Here is a 25,960-nt window from a genome sequence, read left to right on the forward strand (position 1 = left end):
AAAACTGACCTTTTCCAGTCCTGTGCCCACTGCTGAGTTTTCCAAATGTGCTGGCATATTGAGTGCAGCACTTTCACAGCATCATCATTCAGGATCTGAAATAGCTCCACTGGAATGCCATCACCTCCACTAGCTTTGTTCGTAGTGATGCTTTCTAAGGCCCACTTGACTTCACATTCCAGGATGTCTGGCTCTAGGTGAGTGATCACACCATCCTGATTATCTGGGTTGTGAAGCTCTTTTTTGTACAGTTCTGTGTATTCTTGCCACCTCTTCTTAACATCTTCTGCTTCTGTTAAGTCTATACCATTTCTGTCCTTTATCGAGCCCATCTTTGCATGAAATGTTCCCTTGGTATCTCTAATTTTCCTGAAGAGATCTCTTGTCTTTCCCATTCTGTTGCTTTCCTCTATTTCTTTGCATTGATCGCTGGAGAAGGCTTTCTTATCTCTTCTTGCTATTCTTTGGAATTCTGCATTCAAACGCTTATATCTTTGCTTTTCTCCTTTGCTTTTCGCTTCTCTTCTTTTCATAGCTATTTGTAAGGCCTCCTCAGACAGCCATTTTGCTCTTTTGCATTTCTTTTCCATGGGGAAGGTCTTGATCCCTGTCTCCTGTACAGTGTCATAAACCTCCATCCATAGTTCATCAGGCACTCTATCTTTCAGATCTAGTCCCTTAAATCTATTTCTCACTTCCACTGTATAGTCATAAAGGATTTGATTTAAGTCATACCTGGGCTGCATGGGTGCAGGAGGGCCTAGAGGAGCCAGCCCACGTTGAAGGTCAGGAAGGGCGGTGGTGAGGAGATACCCCTCAACCAAGGTAAGGAGCAGCAGCTGTGCTTTGCTGGAGCAGCCGTGAAGAGATACCCCATGCCCAAGGTAAGAGAAACCCAAGTAAGATGGTAGGTGTTGCAAGAGGGCATCAGAAAGCAGACATACTGAAACCATACTCACAGAAAACTAGTCAATCTAATCACACTAAGACCTCAGCCTTGTCTAACTCAATGAAACTAAGCCATGCCCATGGGGCAACCCAAGATGGATGGGTCATGGTGGAGAGGTCTGACAGAATGTGGTCCACTGGAGAAGGGAATGGCAAACCACTTCAGTATTCTTGCCTTGAGAACCCCATGAACAGTATGAAAAGGCAAAATGATAGGATACCAAAAGAGGAACTCCCCAGGTCAGTAGGTGCCCAATATGCTACTGGAGATCAGTGGGGAAATAACTCCAGAAAGAATGAAGGGATGGAGCCAAAGCAAAAACAATACCCAGCTGTGGATGTGACTGGTGAAAGAAGCAAGGTCTGATGCTGTAAAGAGCAATACTGCATAGGAACCTGGAATTTCAGTTCCATTAATCAAGGGAAATTGGAAGTGGTCAAACAAGAGATGGCAAGGGTGAACGTCGACATTCTAGGAATTAGCAAACTAAAATGGACTGGAATGGGTGAGTATTAACTCAGATGACCATTATATCTACTACTGTGGGCAGGAATCCCTCAGAAGAAATGGAGTAGCCATCATAGTTAACAAAAGAGTCCAAAATGCAGTACTTGGATTCAGTCTCAAAAATGACAGAATGATTTCTGTCCGTCTCCAAGGCAAACCATTCAATATCACGGTAATCCTAGTCTATGCCCCAACAAGTAACACTGAAGAAGCTGAAGTTGAACGGTTCTATGAAGACCTACAAGACTTTTTAGAACTAACACCCAAAAATGATGTCCTTTTCATTATAGGGGAGTGGAATGCAAATGTAGGAAGTCAAGAAACACCTGGAGTAACAGGCAAATTTGGCCTTGGAATGCGGAATGAAGCAGGGCAAAGACTAATAGAGTTTTGCCAAGAAAATGCACTGGTCATAGCAAACACCCTCTTCCAACAACACAAGAAAAGACTACACATGGACATCACCAGATGGTCAACACCGAAATCAGATTGATTTTATTCTTTGCAGCCAAAGATGGAGAAGCTCTGTACAGTCAGCATAAACAAGACCAGGAGCTGACTGTGGCTCAGATAATGAACTCCTTATTGCCAAACTCAGACTTAAATTGAAGAAAGTAGGGAAAACCGCTAGACCATTCATGTATAACCTAAATCAAATCCCTTATGATTATACAGTGGAAGTGAGAAATAGATTTAACGGCCTAGATCTGATAGATAGAGTGCCTGATGAACTGTGGAATGAGATTCTTGACATTGTACAGGAGACAGGGATCAAGACCTTTGCCATGGAAAAAAAATGCAAAAGAGCAAAATGGCTGTCTGGGGAGGCCTTACAAATAGCTGTGAAAAGAAGAGAAGCGAAAAGCAAAGGAGAAAAGCAAAGATATAAGCATCTGAAAGCAGAATTCCAAAGAATAGCAAGAAGAGATAAGAAAGCCTTCTCCAGCAATCAATGCAAAGAAATAGAGGAAAGCAACAGAATGGGAAAGACGAGAGATCTCTTCAGGAAAATTAGAGATACCAAGGGAACATTTCATGCAAAGATGGGCTCGATAAAGGACAGAAATGGTATAGACTTAACAGAAGCAGAAGATGTTAAGAAGAGGTGGCAAGAATACACAGAACTGTACAAAAAAGAGCTTCACAACTCAGATAATCAGGATGGTGTGATCACTCACCTAGAGCCAGACATCCTGGAATGTGAAGTCAAGTGGGCCTTAGAAAGCATCACTACGAACAAAGCTAGTGGAGGTGATGGCATTCCAGTGGAGCTATTTCAGATCCTGAATGATGATGCTGTGAAAGTGCTGCACTCAATATGCCAGCACATTTGGAAAACTCAGCAGTGGGCACAGGACTGGAAAAGGTCAGTTTTCATCCCAGTTCCAAAGAAAGGCAATGCCAAAGAATGCTCAAACTACTGCACAATTGCACTCATCTCACATGATAGCAAAGTAATGCCCAAAATTCTCGAAGCCATGCTTCAGCAATACGTGCACCGCGAACATCCTGATGTTCAAGCTGGTTTTAGAAAAGGCAGAGGAACCAGAGATCAAATTGCCAACATCTGCTGGATCATGGAAAAAGCAAGAGAATTCCAGAAACACATCTATTTCTGCTTTATTGACTAAGCCAAAGCCTTTGACTGTGTGGATCACAAGAAACTGTGGAAAATTCTTTAAGAGATGGAAATACCAGGCCACGTGACCTGCCTCCTGAGAAATCTGTATGCAGGTCAGGAAACAACAGTTAGAACTGGACATGGAACAACAGACTGGTTCCAAATAGGAAAAGGAGTACATCAAGGCTGTATATTGTCACCCTGCTTATTGAACTTCTATGCAGAGTACATCATGAGAAACGCTGGGCTGGAGGAACCACAAGCTGGAATCAAGATTGCTGGGAGAAATATTAATAACCTCAGATATGCAGATGACACCACCCTTATGGCAGAAAGTGAAGAGGAACTAAAAAGCCTCTTGATGAAAGTGAAAGAGCAGAGTGAAAAAGTTGGCTTAAAGCTCAACATTCAGAAAACGAAGATCATGGCATGCGGTCCCATCACTTCATGGGAACTAGATGGGGAAACAGTGGAAACAGTGTCAGAGTTTAGTTTTTTGGGCTCCAAAATCACTGCAGGTGGTGACTGCAGCCATGAAATTAAAAGATGCTTACTCCTTGGAAGGAAAGTTATGATCGACCTAGATAGCTTATTCAAAAGCAGAGACATTACTTTGCCGACTAAGGTCTGTCTAGTCAAGGCTATGGCTTTTCCAGTAGTCATGTATGGATGTGAGAGTTTGATTGAAAAGAAGGCTGAGCGCCAAAGAATTGATGCTTTTGAACTGTGGTGTTGGAGAAGACTCTTGAGAGTCCCTTGGACTGCAAGGGGATCCAACCAATCCATTCGAAGGAGATCAGCCCTGGGATTTCTTTGGAAGGAATGATGCTAGAGCTGAAACTCCAGTACTTTGGCCACCTCATGTGAAGAGTTGACTCATTGGAAAAGACTTTGATGCTGGGAGGAACTGGAGGCAGGAGGAGTAGGGGACGACAGGGGATAAGATGGCTGGATGGCATCTCTGACTTGATGAGCATGAATCTGAGTGAACTCTGGGAGTTGGTGATGGACAGGGAAGCCTGGTGTGCTGCAATTCATGGGGTCGCAAAGAGTCGGACATGACTGAGCAACTGAACTGAACTGAACTGAACTGAATAATAAGTGGCTTTCCCTACTTTCTTCAATTTAAGTCTGAATTTGGCAATAAGGAGTTCATGATCTGAGCCACAGTCAGCTCCTGGTCTTGTGTTTGCTGACAATATAGAGCCTCTCCATCTTTGGCTGCAAAGAATAAAATCAATCTGAAATCAGTGTTGACCATCTGGTGACTTCCATGAGTAGAGTCTTCTCTTGTGTTGTTGGAAGAGGGTGTTTGCTATGACTAGTGCGTTCTCTTGGCAAAACTCTATTAGCCTTTGCCCTGCTTCATTCTATACTTCAAGGCCAAATTTACCACTTACTCCAGGTGTTTCTTGACTTCCTACTTTTGCATTCCAGTCCCCTATAATGAAAAGGACATCTTTTTTGGGTGTTAGTTCTAAAAAGTCTTGTAGGTCTTCATAGAACCGTTCAACTTCAGCTTCTTCAGCCTTAATGGTTGGGGCATAGACTTGGATTACTGTGATACTGAATGGTTTGCCTTGGAAACGAACAGAGATCATTTTGTTGTTTTTGAGACTGAATCCAAGTACTGCGTTTCGGACTCTTTTGTTGACTATGATGGCTACTCCATTTCTTCTGAAGGATTCCTGCCCACAGTAGTAGATAAAATGGTCATCTGAGTTAAATTCACCCATTCCAGTCCATTTTAGTTCGGTGATTCCTAGAATGTCAACGTTCACTCTTGTTGTCTCCTGTTTGACTATTTCCAATTTGCCTTGATTCTTGGACCTGACATTCCAGGTTCCTATGCTCTTTACAGCATCGGACCTTGCTTCTTTCACCAGTCACATCCACACCTGGGTGTTGTTTTTGCTTTGGCTCCATCCCTTCATTCTTTCTGGCATTATTTCTCCAGAAATAGTAGCCTATTGGGCACCTACCGATCTGGGGAGTTCCTCTTTCAGTATCCTATCATACTGCACCTCGGTGGCTGCGTGGGAGCAAGAGGGCCGAGAGGAGCTACTCCAAGTTCAAGGTCAGGAGGGGCTGCCGTGAGGAGATACCTCTCGTCCAAGGTAAGGAGCAGCGGCGGTGCTTTGCTGAAGCAGCCATGAAGAGATAGCCCACGCCCAAGGTAAGAGAAACCCAAATAAGATAGTAGGTGTTGCCAGAGGGCATCAGAGGGCAGACATACTGAAACCATAATCACAGAAAATTAGTCAATCTAATCACATGGACCACAGCCTTGTCTAACTCAATGAAACAAAGTCATGCTTAGTTTGGGGGCCACCCAAACTTGGGGTGGGTTGTGGTGGAGAGGTCTGATAGAATGTGGTCCACTGGAGAAGAGAATGGCAAACCACTTCAGTATTCTTGCCTTGAGAACCCCATGAACAGTGTGAAAATATGAGGTGGAGGGACCCCTTATGGGGTCATGAAACATCCAGCTTCTCAAAGACACAGCACAGTCCCTGCTTTACCTGCAGCACAGTAATTCCATACATTTTCCCCATCTGTCTGGATGAAAAGCTCTTTCCGACAGACAGTATGATCAGATTTCTGAGTGTATTCCCTTTACAGGCATCCCTTGCTTTCCAGAAGATTAGCCTCTGCCAATAAACTGTGACCTGAGACCTAGATTGTCTATGCTCTATGCCATTTTGATTTGCAGAATTTTCATAGGAACCCTATACATTCAGGTGGCAGGAAACACCTGTATTTCCTCATGTCTCCTGACTCCAGCCAAGATATTTTTACATGAGGAGAGGAAGAGAGAATTGTGGGAAAACATGGGACTTATCTAAAATCTGATACATGCCTGACCCTTGATTCAGACATTCCAAAGCCTGGGACAGGCTTCTCCAAAGTCCTCCTGTTTCCCAGAAATACCCTTTCCAGGAAGTGGCTTATCAGAGACTAACAGAGAACGCCCCATATTGTAATCCAGGGCCAAGCGTGGCTGTGGGCCCAGCTCCCTCCAGCCTCCCGCTCTCTGTTCCCTAACTGCTGCTGGGGACTTTGGGGGAAGAGAGTGGAGTCATACCCTGACTGCCATGAAGGCTGGTTTGAAGACACAAGCAAGGGTGTGCTCCTTTTTGACTGAATACTGGAGTGGGTTGCCTTGTCCTTCATCAGGGGATCTTCCCGACCCAGGGATTGAACCCACATCTCTCATGTCTCCTGCATTTGCAGGCGAGTTCTTTACCACGAGCGCCACCTGGGAAGACCTTGACTGAGAAAGTGAAAAAGTGAAGTCGCTCAGTCGTGTCCAACTCTTTGCGATCCCATAGACTGTAGCCTACCAGGCTCCTCTGTCTATGGGATTTTCCAGGCAATAGTACTGGAGTGGACTGCCACTTCCTGCTCCATGACTGAGAAAAGTACCCATTAAATATGTCCGGCTTGAAAGAGAAGAAGGAGAAAAGGAGAAAGGGGAAGGAGGAGGAGGAAGAGGAAGAAAGAAAAAGCTTCTAATCAATCAATCACCAAGTCCCAATGAGATCTAAGTGTAAGCCAGAAAGAACACACTACAAAAGTTCTAGAAAAAAAATGTCAATAATAAGATTGACTGAGGAAACCTTTCTAGTCAAGACACAAATCCCACAAGCCATAAAGGAAAGTCTGATTATTTGTCCTCTAAATATTAAAACATGCAAAGGACACCATAAACCAGGTCAGATTACAAGGAGAGACCAGCAGACACTGTTTGCAATACCTAGAGTCAACAGACTGGTTCCAAATAGGAAAAGGAGTACATCAAGGCTGTATATTGTCACCCTGCTTATTTAACTTATATGCAGAGCACTTCATGAGAGAGCTGGGCTGGAGGAAGCACAAGCTGGAATCAAGATTGCTGGGAGAAATATCAATAACCTCAGATATGCAGATGACACCACCCTTATGGCAGAAAGTGAAGAGGAACTAAAAAGCCTCTTGATGAAAGTGAAAGAGGAGAGTGAAAAAGTTGGCTTAAAGCTCAACATTCACAAAACGAAGATCATGGCATCTGGTCCTATCACTTCATGGGAAATAGATGGGGAAACAGTGTCAGACTTTATTTTGGGGAGCTCCAAAATCACTGCAGGTGGTGACTGCAGCCATGAAATTAAAAGATGCTTACTCCTTGGAAGGAAAGTTATGACCAACCTAGATAGCATATTCAAAAGCAGAGACATTACTTTGTCAACAAAGGTCAGTCTAGTCAAGGCTATGGTTTTTCCAGTGGTCATGTAAGGATGTGAGTTGGACTGTGAAGAAAGCTGAGTGCCGAAGAATTGATGCTTTTGAGCTGTGGTGTTGGAGAAGACTCTTGAGAGTCCCTTGGGCTGCAAGGAGATCTAACCAGTCCATTCTAAAGGAGATCATTCCTGGGTGTTCTTTAGAAGGAATGATGCTAAAGCTGAAACTCCAGTACTTTGGCCACCTCATGCGAAGAACTGACTCATTGGAAAAAACTCTGATGCTGGGAGGGGTTGAGGGCAGAAGGAGAAGGCGATGACAGAGGATGGGATGGCTGGATGGCATCACCGACCCGATGGAGGTGAGTCTGGGTTGGTGATGGACAGGGAGCTCTGGTGTGCTGTAATTCATGGGGTCGCAAAGTTCGGACACAACTAAGCGACTGAACTGAACTGAACTGAGAGTCAACAAGGTGAAAATTCACACGAGAGAGACTAAAATCCACAGAAAAAGACAAACCAGTTTTTAAAATTTAAGTAACAGGACTTCCCTGGTGGTTCAGTGGTTAAATCACCTTGCAAGGTAGGGCACACGGGTTTGCTCTCTTGTCAAGGAACTAAGATCCCACATGCTGCAGCAACTCACCCCATTTGTTTCAACTAGCACCTGACACACTCAAATTTAAAAAAAAAGTATTTACATATATATATTAAAAATTTGAGTAAGAAACTGAAGATTATCCATTTTAAATATTGGTGTGTATACATGTCCATTCAAAACTCCCTATCTGTCCTTTCCCCTCATTCTTCACCCCTCCAACAAATAAAACATGCTTTTTGATGTGCATTTATCTTTTTTTAATTATTATTATTATTTTTTACTTTACAATACTGTATTGGTTTACATGGAATTCAGCTCAACGTTATGTGGCTGTCTGGATAGGAGGGGAGTTTGTAGGAGAACAGATACACGTATGTGTATGGCCAAGTCCCTTTGCTGTCCACCTGAAACTATCACAGCAATGTTAATCAGCTATATGCTTATAAAATATAAAAAGTTAAATAATAAGATTAAAAAAAGAGAAAGAAACTGAAGAAACAATTCCAGGGGAGGTGATTGCCCAGGGTCACACAGCTCTCCATGGGCAGAGTGGAGGCCCACTCTGACTTTCTGAGATGGATATGTGAGAGGGGGAACATGGTTTTAGTAACTCAAAAGTTTCCAGCATTGTTTTTGCCTGTAAAACACATAGATCAAAGCCCATGTCCCTCCTGTTATACTGATGTGTTCACAGCTTGACTTTGTCTTAAAATTATAAACCGGGATCATAATGTGGGCCTTGTGTAGCAAGCCCTGCGTCTCCCCACTTGCTCTCCTGTTCCTCTCCTCTCAGGCCTCAGTTTCCCCCGCAGGGACTGGCACTGAGCAGGCATTCAAGAGACAAGGTGAGGATAAACCTGGATTCCTTGTATCTCAAGAGGAACCCTTTCCTCCATCAGCTGCAGTGGAGCACCTGCGGGCAGCCTCAAGGTGGCCAGGCCACAGCAGGAGAGGCTCTGACTCCTCTTTCCTCCTCCACCCCCTCCATTTCCTCCAGTTTCCCAAAGGGCTGAGCACCTGCAACATACCTCTTCCTTCTGGGGTGTTGGGTCTCGTCTCAGGAGCCCATCTTCCAAGCTGAGCCCACCTGAGCAGGTGTCACCCTCCCTCTGTGCTGTCCAGGGGCCCAGGGGTGGGAGGAAGCTGCCAAGCACACCTGCCTCCACATGCAGGCTCTGCCCCTGCTTACCTGCTGCCTCGTCCATGACCTCACTTCTCTGAGCTTCCATTCCTTCTTCTGTCAACTAGTGACAATCATCCTTTTCTCAGGCGGTTGTGAGGATGAGGAGATGGGTGGGGATCCTACTTGCCTGATAACCCAGGAATCTCCTCTGGCTGAGTGTGAACAAGATCCAGTTGTTCTCAGTGTTGCAGGTGTAGCCACAAGCTGTGTGTCTCTGCAATAAACCACACATCCTGTGGGTCCAGATAAACCCAGAGAACCGAAGAGGGAAATTGAACACACTCAATTCTGAGTCACTTGCATCAAATATTCTGCCCACCAGGCCCCACCCTGGGCTTTTCCCACCCTCCCACTGCTCCCCTTAGAGAAACAAGCCCAGTCTTGACATTCTAGGTCATTCTTGGCTCACTTCATCCTGCTCTGTGCTCCTTGAAAAAAGACCTGCCACCCACACACTGTGAGGCCCTTGGCCTCAGCCCATAGGCTTCTTCCCAGCCCCCTCTGCCTTCTCTACCCACCCACACTCGCTAGCTTGCTTGCCTTATTCACCTTCATGCCACCAGCATGGGACCCAATCACAAAAAATGCCACCTGCTCACTGCATACTGGTCATACTGCTGCTGCTGAGTGTCACGTCCATGCGGACTCTAGGCACTTACTTACAGAGGACCTTCTGCTAGGGTCACCTGCTGCAACCACCTGGAAGAGCATGTTCATGCAGCGAAGCCCAAATCTGACATCACCTCCTCTGAGAAGCCCTCTAGGACCTTCCCCTGTAGAGTCCACAGTCCCCTGCCTTGCTCCCATGGTACCTGGGTGAGGGGCCTCAGGCCACTCCTCTGACACTCTGTCCACGCCCCTCCCACCCCTTTTGACCAGATCCCTCTCGACTTAGCCCTGCTGGGAGGGACGGAACTAGTGTCTTTGGTCCCAGTGGCTCATAGGAGGAGCCTGGCCTTGGTGGTCACTGCCATTAGGTGGACGCAGCAGTTCGTGGGGAGGGCTGAGAGCACACTGCCTTTTTCTCCCGTGGCTTATCTCCATCTGACAACTTGATATTTTCTCTCCAAATGGAGGACTTTTATCAGAAAACCAGTGTCCTGGCGACTCAGAGAAGTCTACAACAGAGAGCTGGCCCTGCCTCCGTTTGGTTCCTGAGCAAAGAGCCTCTGTGGACGGGGGCTGAGCGAGTGCCAGGTGCTGTGCCTGCACCGTCCATGCCTTTCCTGTTGAATCTCACGTCAGCTCTAGGAGTGCTGGCTCTGTTTTACAAAGAAATGGAGAAGAAAAGGTAACTCAGCCTGAGAGTCTTACAACTCAACTGCTGTTGGACTTTTTCTTCTTTGCCCCCAAGCAGAAGAGGCTGCAATGGGCCTATGCCTGATCTTCCATTGGGTTGCTTCATCCTAAGAGATGTCCCTGGGCCATCATGGTCACTTCCCCCCAGGTTTTGAGGGACAGTCAGTGATGGGTGTTATTCCATGAGGCCCACACACTGCAATTTGGTCTTACAATCACCCATAACAAAGGCCAGGAATTTGATCTGATTTTGCAGATAAGGCAGCCATGGCCTGGGGAGAGGTGGGGGCTTTCTTCAAGCAACTCAGAAAACCACTGTTGTTGGGCAGAAGAATATCAGCAGCTCATGTCCTGCAAACATCCATCTATCCAAACACCACACTCTCACGCTCTCTCCCCAGCACTCAGGGCTCAGGCTAGAGGCACTGACACAGAGGGGTCAAGGCGCAAACGTGCAGCTGCCCCTCCTGCTGTCCTGCACGAGCCTGCCCCTGACCCCACAGGAGCTGTCAGGACTTAAGGGCGCCTCCTCCCTGGAGCTCGGGGTCCTCTGGGGACAGCCGGCTCTGGGTGTCTCCCCTACAGGAGGCACACAGGGAGGAAAGGCGGTGGCCAGGGGTTTTCCTGGAGGCAAAATCTGAGCACAGTCACCCCTCCCTCCTGCTGACTTTCAACCTCTGGCAGAAATCCAGGAAGCAGGGGGCAGGGAAAGCCATGTGGTCTCCGTGGGGGACACCTGCCGGCATGAGGGCGCCCAGGCCCCGCTTCCTCAGTGCCGTCTGTTACAGGAGAGCTGGGGGTCCCGAGCAAGGTGTGGGCGTCCCGGGACTCACTTCCTAGCCAGGTAGCTGCTCAGCAGGCCTGGAAGCTGATGATGATGTCCATGATCTTCAGGTCCCGCTCCTCCTCCAGGTGGGCCAGCGTGGTGGCCTGGAAGACCTTGCTCTGGCCGATGCGGTACAGGTTGCTGCAGAGCTCCAGAGCTTCGATCCAGAGGATGAGAGCTGGCTGCTGACCATGGGGCCACATTGGAGCCCTGGAGCAAGGCCAAGGCAGGGGAGGGGCCTGGAGTGGGGGTTGGCCCTGATGATCCGTGGGCAGCCTCCTCCTGGTGCAGGGAGAGTGGAGGTAGGGGGGCGCCAAGAGGGGGCAGGTGGGGGCCAGCAAGGAGCAGGTAAAGAGTCAGACTTGCAGAGAAATGCAGAAACTCAGCCCTGAAGGACCTTACCTGTGGACGTCTCTGCCCACGTGCATTTCTCACAAAGGTTGCAGTGGACACGGGGGCTCAGGTAACACTGCTTTAGGTGACTGGAGAAACAGGATTGCTTTTTTGTAAAGAGGAAGTTCAAAGTCAAGAGTGACCTAACATACTTAGGAGCCAGAGGAGCAAGCGCAGGAGGACAAGCGTTGCCAGGCCAGATGTGGAAGCAGACGGCGAGAACCACATGAGGCTTGTGAACGGCACTGTGTCAGCAGGGGGTTTCCCATCAAGGAGGAGGCAAAGGGCACCCTTCCTCATCAAGGAGAGGGAAATGGCTTCTCCGAGATCTCAGTGATGTAAAGAGAAATAGAAGCCCAGGCCTGACTCTGAAGTTGGGATCTTCACCATCCTGATTTATGTCCAAGGGGAAGGGGGTGGGAGGCGGGCTGAAACACTGAGGTCCAAGTTCTCCCTCCCCGTAAGGGCCTGCTTCCCTAGGATAGAGGTCATGGGGCACCCTGGACCCTGGAGAGCCTGTGGAAGGACAGGAGGAGCGAAAGGTATGATTCTATCAGAGAGCACTTGGCCATTTGCAATTCATTTACTTTTTTATCATGTGATTCTTCTGAGGAGGGGCAGAGTTACTGTTTTATTATGTAGATAGGGAAACACGTAAAGGCAGGGATGCGACTTGTTCCAGATCACACAGCAAGTCAGCGAAAGAAGTAAGGCTCAAAACTCATTTCAGACAAGCTCCTGACAAGCAGACTCTCCTGCAGGCAACAACCACACACTCTAGACCTGGTACAAAGTAGAAAGCACAGAAGTACAGAGTGCAAAACCGCCACGTGAGGGCTCGGGAGAAGCAGAGCAGGAAGATTCTGAGGAGAGCCAAAGACAGATTGCATGATGGGCAAAGGACGAGATAGTCATTTTTTGTGGCTTTCCCTTGAATGCCGCTGCAGTTCTTGGACAGATAGAAGTGACTGAAATTCTGATAAGTCTGCTACCCTTCTGGCCTGAAAAAAACCCCAAGGAATTGCCAGTATTGGCAATTTTCTGACAAAAATTCCAGAATTGTCAGTAATCCTCAGTCTTCCCCAGCATCAGGCTCTTTTCCAGTGACTCGTCTCTTCACATCAGGCGGCCAAAATATTCTTGCCACAAGAACCCCATGAACATGAACAGTACGAACCGTATGAAAAGGTGGTGCACTTACTGTCGTGTGTGGGATGCTTGGACCCAGAACAGGGTGAGGAGACTCATTTTGTTGGTCTGAGAAGAGGGCACGTGTGCATCCAGGAAGCACTCAGTCTGGAGCCTCTTTTTTTTTTTTTAATCTGGAGGCTCTTGATCTGAGACTTTCCCGCAGGGTTCAGGTCCTTATTACCCGTTCATCCTTCTTATCCTTCAGCCTGATCTATTGGTCCAAGAAAACAGTCTCCCAACCCAAGCTCTCCTGTGTCCTGGGATTTTGACTCTGAGACTCTAGGTGCCTGGACCTAAGCCCCCGCTGCTGGCAGGGGCCTCAGGGGTTCTGCAGGGGGCCCTGTCCTGCTTCCAGTCCTTCCTGAACTATGCAGGTTTAGAGGCTTCTTTCCTCTCTCTGAACTGCCCTGGTTCCCTCCAGTGGGCCCTCTTCTGTGCTCACTTAGCCAGACTCAGCTTCCGTTGCTCAGAACCACAGGGATCTCACCCAAGACAGGGGTGACGATGGGATGGGAGCCTCTTAGGTGCTCACATGCTCCACATGGAAACACAGAGAGTTGGTGCCCCGTGGAGCAGACCTGTGGGGGTGAGAGCAACACCCAGATGTCCCCCTTTCCTTCCTGGAGAGGAGGAGTCTGAGGCCATTCCATGAAGGCTCCTCAGAAGGTCCTGGCAGGTGCAATCCAGATGGGTGACCGGGTCAGAGCATGGCCTTCCCTCCTTCCTGCCCATTTTCCCCAGCCCCTCAGTCCTGCCTCCGGGGATGGAGTGAGCCTGGCGTCCACCTCTGGCTTCGAGGGACCTGAGGCTCTGGCAGAATACTTTGGGCTGCCTGCTTTATTGAATGCAAGTCCATGTTCCCAACACACAATGAGGCCGAACAATAGCAAAATGTTGGAGTTTGGAACGGACGAAGGTTCATTGCAGGGCCATGCAAAGAGACGGGTGGCTCATGCCTTAAAAATCCCAAGCTTCCTGAAGCTCTCAGCAAAGCCCTTTAATGAGAAAGGTAAGCGAGGGGCCTGGATAGTTGTTGCAACCTTCTTGGTGTCAGAGCCTTTTTTCTTGATGTCAGGTCAATATATCCCTGTGAACCTCCAGCAAAACAAATTATTCTCTTTATGATAAGAAAGAACAAGGTCCCAAAGCTCAACCTTCACCCTCTGAGGTCCAGGCTCTGACCAAGAGGAGAGGGGAAGCTCCTGCAGGAGTCCTGGTGAAACGTGGAGGCAGCCTGGGTGAGGCGTGTGCTCTCTCTCTGCCCCTCTCTCACACCTGCACACAAGCCCTCTGCTCTCAATCACCCATGGGTGCCCCGTGTCCATCCTAGTCCCCAGGGCTGGAGGAGGAGTATCCCCATGCTCAGCCCAAGTCAGATGACACGGGCGCCCCCGGGCATCCCATGGAGCCTGAGGGCTCCAGGGTCTGAGGGAAACGACTGGATGGGAGCCCAGCAGGCAGGCAAGAGGAGCCATGGAGGACGTGCTTCCTGAGATCCTGGGTGACAGGCTCATGGGGAAGGAGGGCGGGCATCTGGAGCCCAGCTGAGCCCCTCAGTCAATGCAAGGAAGCCTCAGTGAATCAGCTCATATTTATTGAACCAGAGTCTGGAGAACAAAACGTGGGGAAAGACAAAGGAACCTGAAGTGTCTTGTCCAGCTTCACTCACAGCTGAAGAAGAAACCAAGGGTCTGAGAGGCTTCCTCTTCACCCCAGGCCGGTTGATCTTGATGCACCACAAAGTTCTGTTGTTGCCCTCTGGTGTCATTTTTTCTTTCTTTTGTAATTTTTTTTTTTTTTGAAATCAACCTCTGTCTCACACAGCATTTGGAATTTCATAGGAACTTCATTAGTCACTCAGTGTATCCTGGTCCCAAACATCACCTGCATCTCGAAAATGTTCCACCCACTGAGTAGTCATCACTGCCACCACCACCACCACCACCATCATCAAGAAGTCAGTGCCCAATTAATATAAACCTGCTGGGATCAAAGGTGGGTTGATGCTGGAGAAGGAGGGCTGGAGACCACCACCAGGGGAGACTCTTCTTGCTGGGACAGCAAGCCCTGGGGAGGGCGATAGAGGAGCCCGGGCTACTTCTGGATCCCAACTATCATTCCTCTCTGACTTTCTCCCATTTTAAAGCCTTTCATATTCCTGGCCTCTCGTGGCTAGTTCCCCTGCCTCTCTACTCTGCCGTCAGTGTGTTCTTTAGTCCAAAATAAGTGGTTTCTCCCTTCCCCTCACTCTCTAGTCCCTCTCTCCCCTTGGTCCAGGCCCCAGGCTCCTTCCTTCTCTCTCCCCTCTTCCACCTGCATGCATTCCTCCCCTGCTGTGCTCAGCTGCAGAAATACCAGATTCCTAACACCCAGCTCCATCAGTGCTGTCTCCCCTCCTTTCCCCTCTAACAAGCTGCTCTCAACCTTGGTCTCACGTGTGTCCCTGGTTCCTGCACTGCTCTGGGGGTGGGGGAGTCAGGCCTTACTTCAGCCTCTCATAGGTCTGTATGGCCTCCTTCAACTCCTCCTCCAGCTCCCTGGCCGGCTGCCTCAGCTTCTCAGCCAACTCTGTCTTTGCCCTCTCACGTAAGTGCACTGACTCTTACCAGGAAGCCCACATCCACTAGAAGGGAGATTCCTGCGAAGCCTGATCCAGGCCTTTTTCGTCATTGCCAGAGCCATGCCTTTTAAAGCTTCATTTACCTCCTTGCTGGTTTGGACAGAGACTTGCCCAGTGCTCATGAAATTTTAGCATGGGCTGCTAACTGAGAGTTGTCTTTCACCAGCTTCGCAGCATGGACATGTTTCCTAACCCCTTGCATGGATTTGTAGAATTTTGCTGTAGGAAAAGCCATCCTAAGTGCACACAGACATCGAGCTCCCACAGACACCTTTTCTTTGACGCTAGTTGACAACAGGCCACTGGCTTCCGTTTCTGCTGATGACCTACTAAAGTGTTCCACGATGCTGGAGGACACAGTGGGCACAGCAGCTGCTGCTCCCAGCCCTAACCCAGTGGTCGAGAGCGCCAAACTGGCCCCTACTGTTACAGGTGCCAGAGTCAGGCCAGGGGTGCTCAGAACACCAGACACAGTGCCGGTGGAGTTGGCCACCACCTTGAAGATGGTACAGTCCCTGTACGACTTGTCAGCCCTGTCTGCAAGTGCACAGAGCTTTCTTATGCTCTCTTCCAGCTCCTGTTCCACCTGAGGAAACTCCTTTAAAAACCTCTCCCTGTCTAGCAGGTCCTGTTGGAATCTCTCTTGGTCTTTCATAGCCACGTCTGTCTTCAACTCATTCAGAAACTTACATAATGCCTCCACTTCTTCCCTGTAACAAGGAACATCAAGGGATTAAGAAAGACACTTTGCTTGTCTGTAAAATAAGCTCAATAGATCTATTCTACATAAACCACAGAGATTTTATTATAAATCACAAGGGAAAAATTTTACAAATGTAAATTATTTTCAACATTAAACATATGTTTGTACCTCATGGATACTCCATTATTCAATCATGAAATAAACAAGCAAAAGCCATTTTAAGATAGTCTTAAGAGAGGTATTTGATGAAGATGCCTCAGAGGCAGGTCAATACAATCACTTCCAAAGGACTGATAGGGTGGAAAGTACATAGAGAAACCAACAGAAGTGAGATTGGGGGAGAAAACCTTCATTTAAGGGCCTTAGTGTGTAGTGAGGAGTCAATCTGCTCTTTGCCCTTGGCTGCTGGGAAGTGGTCCCTAAGTTCCCTAAATATTCTGGCAGATAGGAGTGTCCTTGTCTGCCTGGGTCTTTGGCCACCAGACAGTCTGACAAAGTGACATATGATGGTGGCTTTGGGTCATGTAATATCTGCACTGAGCTCCAGAGGGTTTGGACACTAGGGTATTTAGTCTGACCACTGGGAGTACTCAGAGACAACAGGCCAGGATATTAATAATTAGTTTTTAATTTTTTAGCTTGGAAATGATCATAGTTCAGTTCAGTTCAGTCACTCAGTCGTGTCTGACTCTTTGCAACCCCATGAATCACAGCACGCCAGACCTCCCTGTCCATCACCAACTCCCGGAGTTCACTCAGACTCACTTCCATCGAGTCCATGATGCCATCCAGCCATCTCATCCTCTGTCGTCCCCTTCTCCGCCTGCCCTCAATACCTCCCAGCATCAGAGTCTTTTCCAGTGAGTCAACTCTTCTCATGAGGTGGCCAAAGTACTGGAGTTTCAGCTTCAGCATCATTCCTTCCAAAGAAATCCCAGGGCTGATCTCCTTCAGAATGGACTGGTTGGATGTCCTTGCAGTCCAAGGGACTCTCAAGAGTCTTCTCCAACACCACAGTTCAAAAGCATCAATTCTTCAGTGCTCAGCCTTCTTCACAGTCCAACTCTCACATCCATACATGACCACAGGAAAAACCATAGCCTTGACTAGACGGACCTTAGTTGGCAAAGTAATGTCTCTGCTTTTGAATATGCTATCTAGGTTGGTCATAACTTTCCTTCCAAGGAGTAAGCATCTTTTAATTTCATGGCTGCAATCACCATCTACAGTGATTTTGGAGCCCCAAAAAACAAAGTCAGCCACTGTTTCCACTGTTTCTCCATCTATTTCCCATGAAGTGATGGGACCGGATGCCATGATCTTCATTTTGTGAATGTTGAGCTTTAAACCAACTTTTTCACTCTCCTCTTTTACTTTCATCAAGAGACTTTTTAGTTCCTCTTCACTATCTGCCATAAGGGTAGTGTCATCTTCATATCTGAGGTTATTGATATTTCTCCCGGCAATCTTGATTCCAGCTTGTGTTTCTTCCAGTCCAGCGTTTTTCATGATGTACCCTGCATAGAAGTTCAATAAGCAGGGTGACAATATACAGCCTTGATGTACTCCTTTTCCTATTTGGAACCAGTCTGTTGTTCCATGTCCAGTTCTAACTGTTGCTTCCTGACCTACATACAGATTTCTCAAGAGGCAGACCAGGTGGTCTGGTATGCCCATCTCTTTCAGAATTTTCCAGTTTCTTGTGATCCACAGAGTCAAAGGCTTTGGCATAGTCGATAATGCAGAAACAGGTGTTTTTCTGGAACTCTCTTGCTTTTTCCATGATCCAGTGGTTGTTGGCAATTTGATCTCTGGTTCCTCTGCCTTTTCTAAAACCAGCTTGAACATCTGGAAGTTCATCGTTCATGTACTGCTGAAGCCTGGCTTGAAGAATTTTGAGCATTCCTTTACTAGCATGTGAGATGAGTGCAATTGTGCAGTAGTTAGAGCATTCTTTGGCATTGCCTTATTGGCATTGGAATGAAAACTGACCTTTTCCAGTCCTGTGGCCACTGCTGAGTTTTCCAAATTTGCTGGCATATTGGGTGTAGCACTTTCACAGCATCATCTTTCAGAGTTTGAAATAGCTCAGCTGGAATTCCATCACCTCCACTAGCTTTGGTCATACTGATGCTTTCTAAGGCCCACTTGACTTCACGTTCCAGGATGTCTGGCTCTAGATGAGTGATCACACCATCCTGATTATCCAGGTCATGAAGATCCTTTTTGTACAGTTCTTCTGTGTATTCTTCCCATCTCTTGTTAATATCTTCTGCTTCTGTTAGGTCCATACCGTTTCTGTCCTCTATCGAGCCCATCTTTGCATGAAATGTTCCCTTGGTATCTCTAATTTTCTTGAAGAGATCACAGGAATAGACAATAAAGCATCACGATAATAAATAAAAGATTGAAGCCCGGTCCTATTCTCATTCAACATCACAAAAGGGTTTTTGTTGTCATGCATTTAAAATTCTTTAACACCGAATTAATTTCCTGGCAACTAACAAAAATGAAAGACTACGACAATACGAAAAGAGACACAAATTGAGCACTGCAGACACTGCACAAAGAAGCAAAATACATCGACACAAACCCAGAGCTTTCTAGAAATCTCATCCTGTGACAACACCCCAATTTATTTGATGTTATATTTCAGGCAAAATGAACATTTTTTAAAAACGTCACAATTTGTTTTTAAACAGGGTGAGCACCCCTAGGGCACTGCTCTCTGTGTCCTGCCACACGCTGAACCCAGGGCAGTAACTTGTCCTGAGGACAATGGAAGCTTCATGTGTGAAACCTGCCCAGACTCTGTCCTGGAGCTGAAGGGAACCTGAATTCCGCTCTGCAATAAATAGCTGGAATCCTGACATCCTTCAGTGCCTAGCATCCCTGACCTCTCAGGGGTCACCAGCGTAACTCACACCTTACCTGGCGACAGCTTAACATACCTGTACCCTACGCCCCTGTGCAACTTTATGGAGCCTCTAAAGATTCAAGAGTCTTGAGGAAACATCTATCTGAATTGCTGAGCCTGAAGAGACCAGCACTTGCAAGGCTGGTGCAGGAAGTATTTTCCTCTTTGTTGCGGATGCGTGAGGTCCTCAGAATCCCTCAAATGACACACAATCACAGCCACTCACTGTGACCCTGGAGGGCTCACTGAGCCACACGGCCTTCCCACTGTCAGGGCAGCTCCATACAGACTAGAAGAGGGTCCCAGATGGAGGGAGAAGCCAGGTCCCAGGCAGGGTGTGGAGGACACAGTCACCCAAGGCCCTCTAGCCCAGCATGAGGGGATCCCACTGGGAAGAAAGAAATGTCCCGCCTCCCACTCCCGGAACCTCTGCTAGCATCATGGCCCCTTCAGGTCTGTGTCCTCGGGGCCCACTCTCCTCACTCTAGTCCAGGTCCTGCTGCCCAAGCCTGCCTACTAGTCCTCCAATCTGGACCCTCTGCTCCACCCTGACTCCTGGGTCTGACCCTGGTGCAGGCCTCCCTGGGCCTTTGGACGAGATGATTGCACTTGATTTCCCATCTCTGACCCTTCAGTTCACTCTGAGGCCATCACCACGATCCATCAGACTGAATTGCTGTTCTCACTGGACACAGGACAGATCTGAGATTCAAAGTCTTAAGCCCATAGGCCCAGAGTTGGGCAGGGCTAGATCCAGGATCCCACCAGCTCCTCCAGTTCCTCTCTAGCCTCTCTGCCTTATGGGCCAGCAGGACCCTGCAGGGTTGGTACATTTCCTAACATGGGGAATAAAAAGACTGTAGGCAGGCCCAGGACACAAATGGTGGTGTCAGGATTCTCTAATTTGTCCCAAGGGAAAGTCTGCTTGGTTCTCCTCACCAGAAAGAAGACCCTTGACCCCTGTCTCTTCCTAACAAGTTTTTTAAATGTTACTATTGATTGAGTACTTACTCTGTGTCCGTCATTATGGGAAGCACTTTACATGCATGAGCTCAGTGTCCTCACAATAAAAATGAAAAGATGAAGAAACTAAAGCTGAGAGCAGTTCAGTAACTTGTCCAAGGTCACATAACCTGCCCTTCCTTGCAGGTTTCATCTCTTCTCAACCCACAATCATTCACTGTCAGCAACTGACATGGAGGAAACATTCCTGATGGGATCTTGAGAAGGAACATCCCTGACCCCAACAATAGGGTCCTGCCTGGAGGAGGCGTTCCTGCCAGGAGGAAGCTAGCCTGGTGCTGGGGGACATGGGTGACCTTCCTGGTGCACCTGTGCAGGTTACCTGGACAAACTGGCCTCAGCCTTAATTCTCTCCAGGAATTCATTCAGCAGGAGTAGCAGTTCGTCTCTGCTCAGTGTGTCCCAGAGACATTCAACGACCTCTTCAAAAAAGATCTCAATATCTAGATGAAAGAAAAGGGAGTAAGATTAGAAGAATTTGTGGTGGGACACAAACGTTATTGAGTATAAAGTAGTTAAAATTCATCTTGCTGAGCAGCAGTCATCTGGGGTGCTCTTGGTGAGGTCACCTAGGATTATGGATGGACTGCCCCACCACACCCCCCAAAATGTGTTGAAGAGTTAACCCCCTGGTGACCTTACTGAAGATAGGGCTTGTAAGGAGGTTAGGTGAAGTGAGGTCCTAGGTGGGATTCCCAGGTAAATTGAGGTCATAGGTGGGATTCCCAGGGAGTTCTAGTGGTAAAGAACCTGCCCGCCAACGCGGGAGATGTAAGAGAGGCGGGTTTGATCCCTGAGTCAGGAAGGTCCTTTGAAGGAGGGCATGGCAAGCCACTCCAATATTCCTGTTTGGAGAACCCCATGGATAGAGGAGGCTGGCAGCTGCATTCCATGCGATTTGCAAAGAGTTGGACATGACTGAGCAACTGAACATACACAGACAAAGAGAAGAAAGAGCAAGTGTGATTTGTTAGTTACCACTTCCAAAATAGACTGGCAGCACCCTGTAAATGAATGCTTTCGTGTTTGGACAATGAAACAATTGAATACTCACGTTAAATGGGATAAAGAATGTAATGACTATAAATAGCCTCAGATCACTACAGGGTAGGATTACTCCCCAATGAGTTATCAAAATTGCTGTGTGATTTCAGGGATCTGGAGGTTATGGAATTGTAGGTAAGATATTGGTGGCCAGGCTATATATATGTGTGTGGGCTGGGACTTGATATCAAATGTGTTTCGTGGTAAATCCACACAAAGAGGCATTATCCTTATTTCACAGAAGAGGCAAGTGAAACTCAGACAGGAGAATGGACAGCCCAAGGCCACAGAGCCAAAAGCCCTGAGGTTGAATCCAAGGTCAAGTGTCAGACACTTCTTGGACAAGACTTTGAATCCTCTTTACATTTAAAACCCCTGTGATTTGTTCGTTCTGCTCTATAGCGCACAATGGGAATTCTTTGCAACTCACTTTTGGTGGTGAGAATGCAGTAGCGTGTATAGAAGTAGAAATATAATGTGGTGCACATGAAACTTAGAAAACGTTACAAACTCATGTCACCTAATTTCAAAAAAGACTTTAGGGCCACACGCCATTGAGTAAAACTACCATGTGAGAGGATTCCTGCTTCTGACCACAGACTCTAGGATGGGCAGGGAGGGGATCAACCAGGTGGAGGAGGGGTGGAGCCAGATGTGATCCTCATCACCCCTCCCCTCCAGGTGGGAGGCGGCAAAGGCCAGACGGGGGTTCAGTGCAGGGTCCACCGACCCTTGCAGAGCGGCTGGGATGCTGGCTGGGAAGAGCCGGAGGAAACAGCTTCTGCGGTGATGCCCAGCGTCTGGGAGCGGGAGGAGGCTTGGGCCAAGGGGGAGAGCAGGAGACGCTCCCGTGATGCCGGAGGACCTCCTCTCCAGGCCTGCCTGGCCTTGAGGACACCCATCTGCGGTCCGTGCTCCACGCGCACTCTCCCGGCCTCCGTCCTGAGTCACTTGCTGGGGGTGGGAGAGGCGGGAAGTCAGCGCCTTGGTCATGGCTCCCTGAGGAGAGGGCCGGGAAGGAGGCTGCGGGCAGACCCCAGGGTGAGGGAATCTCCCGGTCTCCCTTGGAAGCTCAACGATGCCTATCCATCCTCTTCATGGCTCTTGATTCCTCTGTAGTTTAACGCAGCCTGGAAATACCACCCTCACTTCTGGGTCACACATAGGAACCTTCCAGAGAACAGGCAGCTGACTACCTGAGCAGTGTCCAATGTTTTCTGAGCTCATGGTGGCAGCAGGGGCTCTCAGTGATCTCCCTTCAGCTCCTTGTCTGCGTCAGGCTGAAGGAGGTGTGACCTCATCCTTGGGGAGAGAAAAGAGACTGTGAGCTCCACTGTGAGGGAGCAGTGGCTGCAGGGAGCAGCGAGGGACAAGTTCTCTGGTGGGTTCCCCCGGGACGGCCACCACTGCCTCCAGGCACCAGCCCAGTGTGGCTGTCTGTCTCCTGGGCTCTGCTGGTTGTTAGTTAAGAAAAGTCATTCACCTCCTACAGCTCCTTCCAAGCCAAGTCAGAGTCCTGCTCTCCTGCTGGGGCACAAGGAGAAGGTATCAGACAGGAGACAGCCATCTGCGAAGCTATAGGAACAATAACACCAGAGAACAGATAGGAGGTGATACTCTGGAGTGAAGTGAGGTTGGGACACCTGTGTTTTTGAATTGGTAATAACTAATATTAGTGATAACGTTGATCCAGTGTCCTTGACATGCAGGTGCCTGAAACTCACTCAGACTTAGCTGAGACAAATTGTCACGCTGGTACATGAGTCTGGACTAGAACCTGAGTCTTTCTGATCCAAATCACATGTGTGTGATGACTATGCTCTACTCCCTATAATATACAAAATATTTATTTGTGGATATATGTTAATTCGTAAATGACTCTTCATTCCAAAATGATATCTTGTTCCCTATCAATCTCTCCTGGATAAAGTTCTTGCTGATACAGCTCCCATAGCCCAGGTCCTCCTTGCTTATGGAAGAGCCTTTTTTCCCACAAGGGCCTGGAGTCCCACCAGCCCTGCCCCCATTCCTGTATCCCTGCTCTGAGTGGCTGAGACCCCTGCAGCTGTTCTGTCTTCCTTGCTTTCCCCTCCTGAATATTGGGCTTGGTGTAGTTTCTAATCCTTTATGTAAATAATAATGCAAAGAATATTCTGCTTGTATAAAACTTCACCTACATCTGAGACTGTATCCTTAAGCTATATCTAGAAGGAGAATTAAGATCAGATGGCATCAACACCTAAAAAATTTCCATACCTAGAGCCACCATGCTATGCAAACAAACTGTAGCAAAATGTTCACACTTATAATATATGAGGGTGTCCATCCTTTCAGATAAACCCATTCTCAGTGGTCTTTCTTTAAAAATAAAAATCAGATCTTTATAATTAAATCATTTTTTTTTTCTGAATGTGATTATCTTGCCATGGGAGATGAGGAAGGAAAGCAAGTGTTGATGATGTTGAGCTACTATTTTTAAGAATGCAAAAGAGCGTCTGTCAGCTACTCCTCCTGAGACCTGACTGAAGTGATGGTGAAGGTATATATGGGTATAATACCATCTTCTGATAGAGTGCGTGGTTTCCATAGTGTAGTGATTATCACATTCACCTAACACGCAAAAGGGCCCTGGTTCAGAATTGAGTGGAAACAGCTTCACTTGGGCTTCCCTTGTGGCTCAGTTGGTAAAGAATCCACCGGCCATTCAGGAGACGTGGGTTCGATCCCTGGGTTGTGAAGATCCCATGCAGAAGGGAATGGCTACCGACCACAGTATTCTGGCCTGGAGAATTCCATGGACTGTGTCATCCAAGGGATCACAAAGAGTCGGACATGACTGAGCAACTTTCACTTTCACTGAGAAGAGCAACTGGTGCTTGTGATCCTTGCTCTGCATTGGTATCGGCTCTGAAGCTTTACCAATGGTCCCTCATATGTTATTCCATTAGTTTCTGAGGTCTGTACCATTGTATCCTCATTTACAAATAAGGAAGCTGACACATAGATGTTACCTGACTTACCTAAGGTCAGAAGCCTTGCCCTTGGTACACTGGTTCCACCCCACTCACTGGCTCAAGAACCCATAGCCTGCCTCTCCTCCCTCTGCTGCTAATAAAAGCAAGCATGGGAGCAATAGGAGACCGGAGTCTTTCACGAATATTTGAAGACTCACTGGGTGGAGAAGTGATAGCTGAGTGAAGAGGAGCACAGCAGAGGGAGAGAAACAGGGAGGGTGTTCACAGGAGAGAAGAACGGTCTGCTGGGCAGAGCCCCGGAGAGGGAGCAAGATGAGAGCGAGGTCGAGGGGAAGCAGGGGACAAGCCCACCACCCCCACATCCCATCCCATATTCACAGCAGCCTTCACTCTTCACCAGGCTTTTCAGAAAGTTACTTGAGAATGAGATGCAGGGAAAAAAATAGATTACGTGTTTGTTTAATTATGGAGCAAGGTAAAGGATACCCACGAGAGAGATAGACGTGGGATCCAGGAGTCAGGAACATCAACCCCATGGGAAGGGAATCCAAGGATCCCAGCTGGGCACGCAGCAGACCTAGAGAGAAACCTGTCCAGAATGGGATAAGAAGTGCAGAGTCTGTGGGACAGGGGTCTCAGTATCACATGAAGCACAGTTGGAAAGAAATGGAGGAAATGTTGAAGATAAACAGTGCAAGGGGTGAAAATGAAGCCAATTAGAAACATTAGGAAAAACCAAAGCTCAGGAGGAGAAGGGAATGACAGAGGATGAGATGGTTGGATGGCGTGACTGACTCAATAGACTTGAGTTTATGTAGGCTCCGGGAGTTGGTGATGGACAGGGAGTCCTGGCGTGCTGCAGTTCATGGGGTTGCAAAGAGTTGGACATGACTGAGAGACTGAACTGAACTGAAGTGAACTGCTGAGAAGCATGTACAGCTATATGGTACAAATTAGCTCTTAAAAAATGTATTAAAAAATCACAAAAAATGTAAACACTTTTGTTTGACTTAAAAAAAAACAATCTAAAGTAAATATATCTATGTCCAAGTCTTTTGGAGACTGTTTTAAAACTGAGGTAATATTAATATATATAATATGATATAACTCCAAGTGTATTAACTCACAGGTTTATTAGTGATTCAAAAATCTTAGTTTTATTTCATTTATAGTCATTATAAAATATCCTTATCTTTTAAAATGAAACAGAGTATTTAAATATGTGAAGTAAGTGTACTTGTTAACTTAAAAATCAAAATACACTTCTAGAGCTTGGGAGCCGAGCACTGAAGGGAGGAGGAAGAGTACTATCTCAGGTTACAAAGCTGGGAGTCAAGAAATAGGAGGTCCAGTTGAGAGCATAAGAAACCAAGATGCAAATAAAGTGTTTACAAGTACAAAGCTTCCTAACAGAGGTATACAATTAGAATAATGATATAAGGAGAAGAAGGGGAAAGGTATAATAGAAAGTATATAAATAAATGAAATCCTTATTTTTCCTAATAAGCAAACAAATACTATCAAGTTTAAGTCAAGAAAAAGCAAAATGCAATACTTACCACTTCCTAGCTATTGTGGTTGATGACTTCCCACTTTGCACCGGGCACCTTCCCAATTGCTTGGTATGAATTCACTTCTTTTTAGTTCTCACAATGATCCTATAAGAAAGGAAACTGAAGCTCAGAGAGGTGAAGCAACTTACTCAAAGCACACAGCTAGTGCTAGAGCCAGAGTCCAAGTCCAGCTTCCTGTCTCCTGCGCACACATTCTCACACCATTCCACCTCCCAGTGTAGTGATATCATTTAAAGACATTGATGAACCATCTAAAGAAGAAGCTTTTCCTTGGAAAGGAAAGAGCAGAACCCTCTGTACAAATTGATCTGTTC

General features: G+C 47.3%; 1 protein-coding gene across 1 annotated transcript; it reads right to left on the reverse strand.

The window, feature by feature from the left end:
- Positions 1–10,889: 10,889 nt before the first annotated feature.
- LOC138078714 (apolipoprotein L3-like) lies at positions 10,890–22,324 on the reverse strand. The gene is made up of 6 exons (XM_068971487.1): positions 22,294–22,324; positions 20,376–20,496; positions 15,682–16,120; positions 11,242–11,388; positions 11,056–11,159; positions 10,890–10,959 (listed from the first exon to the last, which is right to left on the reverse strand). Exons 1-6 carry the CDS (start codon positions 22,322–22,324, stop codon positions 10,890–10,892), a joined length of 912 nt encoding a protein of 303 aa, XP_068827588.1.
- Positions 22,325–25,960: the final 3,636 nt, after the last annotated feature.

The sequence above is a fragment of the Capricornis sumatraensis genome, chromosome 4 (genome assembly GCF_032405125.1).
Source record: "Capricornis sumatraensis isolate serow.1 chromosome 4, serow.2, whole genome shotgun sequence".
NCBI lineage: Eukaryota > Metazoa > Chordata > Mammalia > Artiodactyla > Bovidae > Capricornis > Capricornis sumatraensis.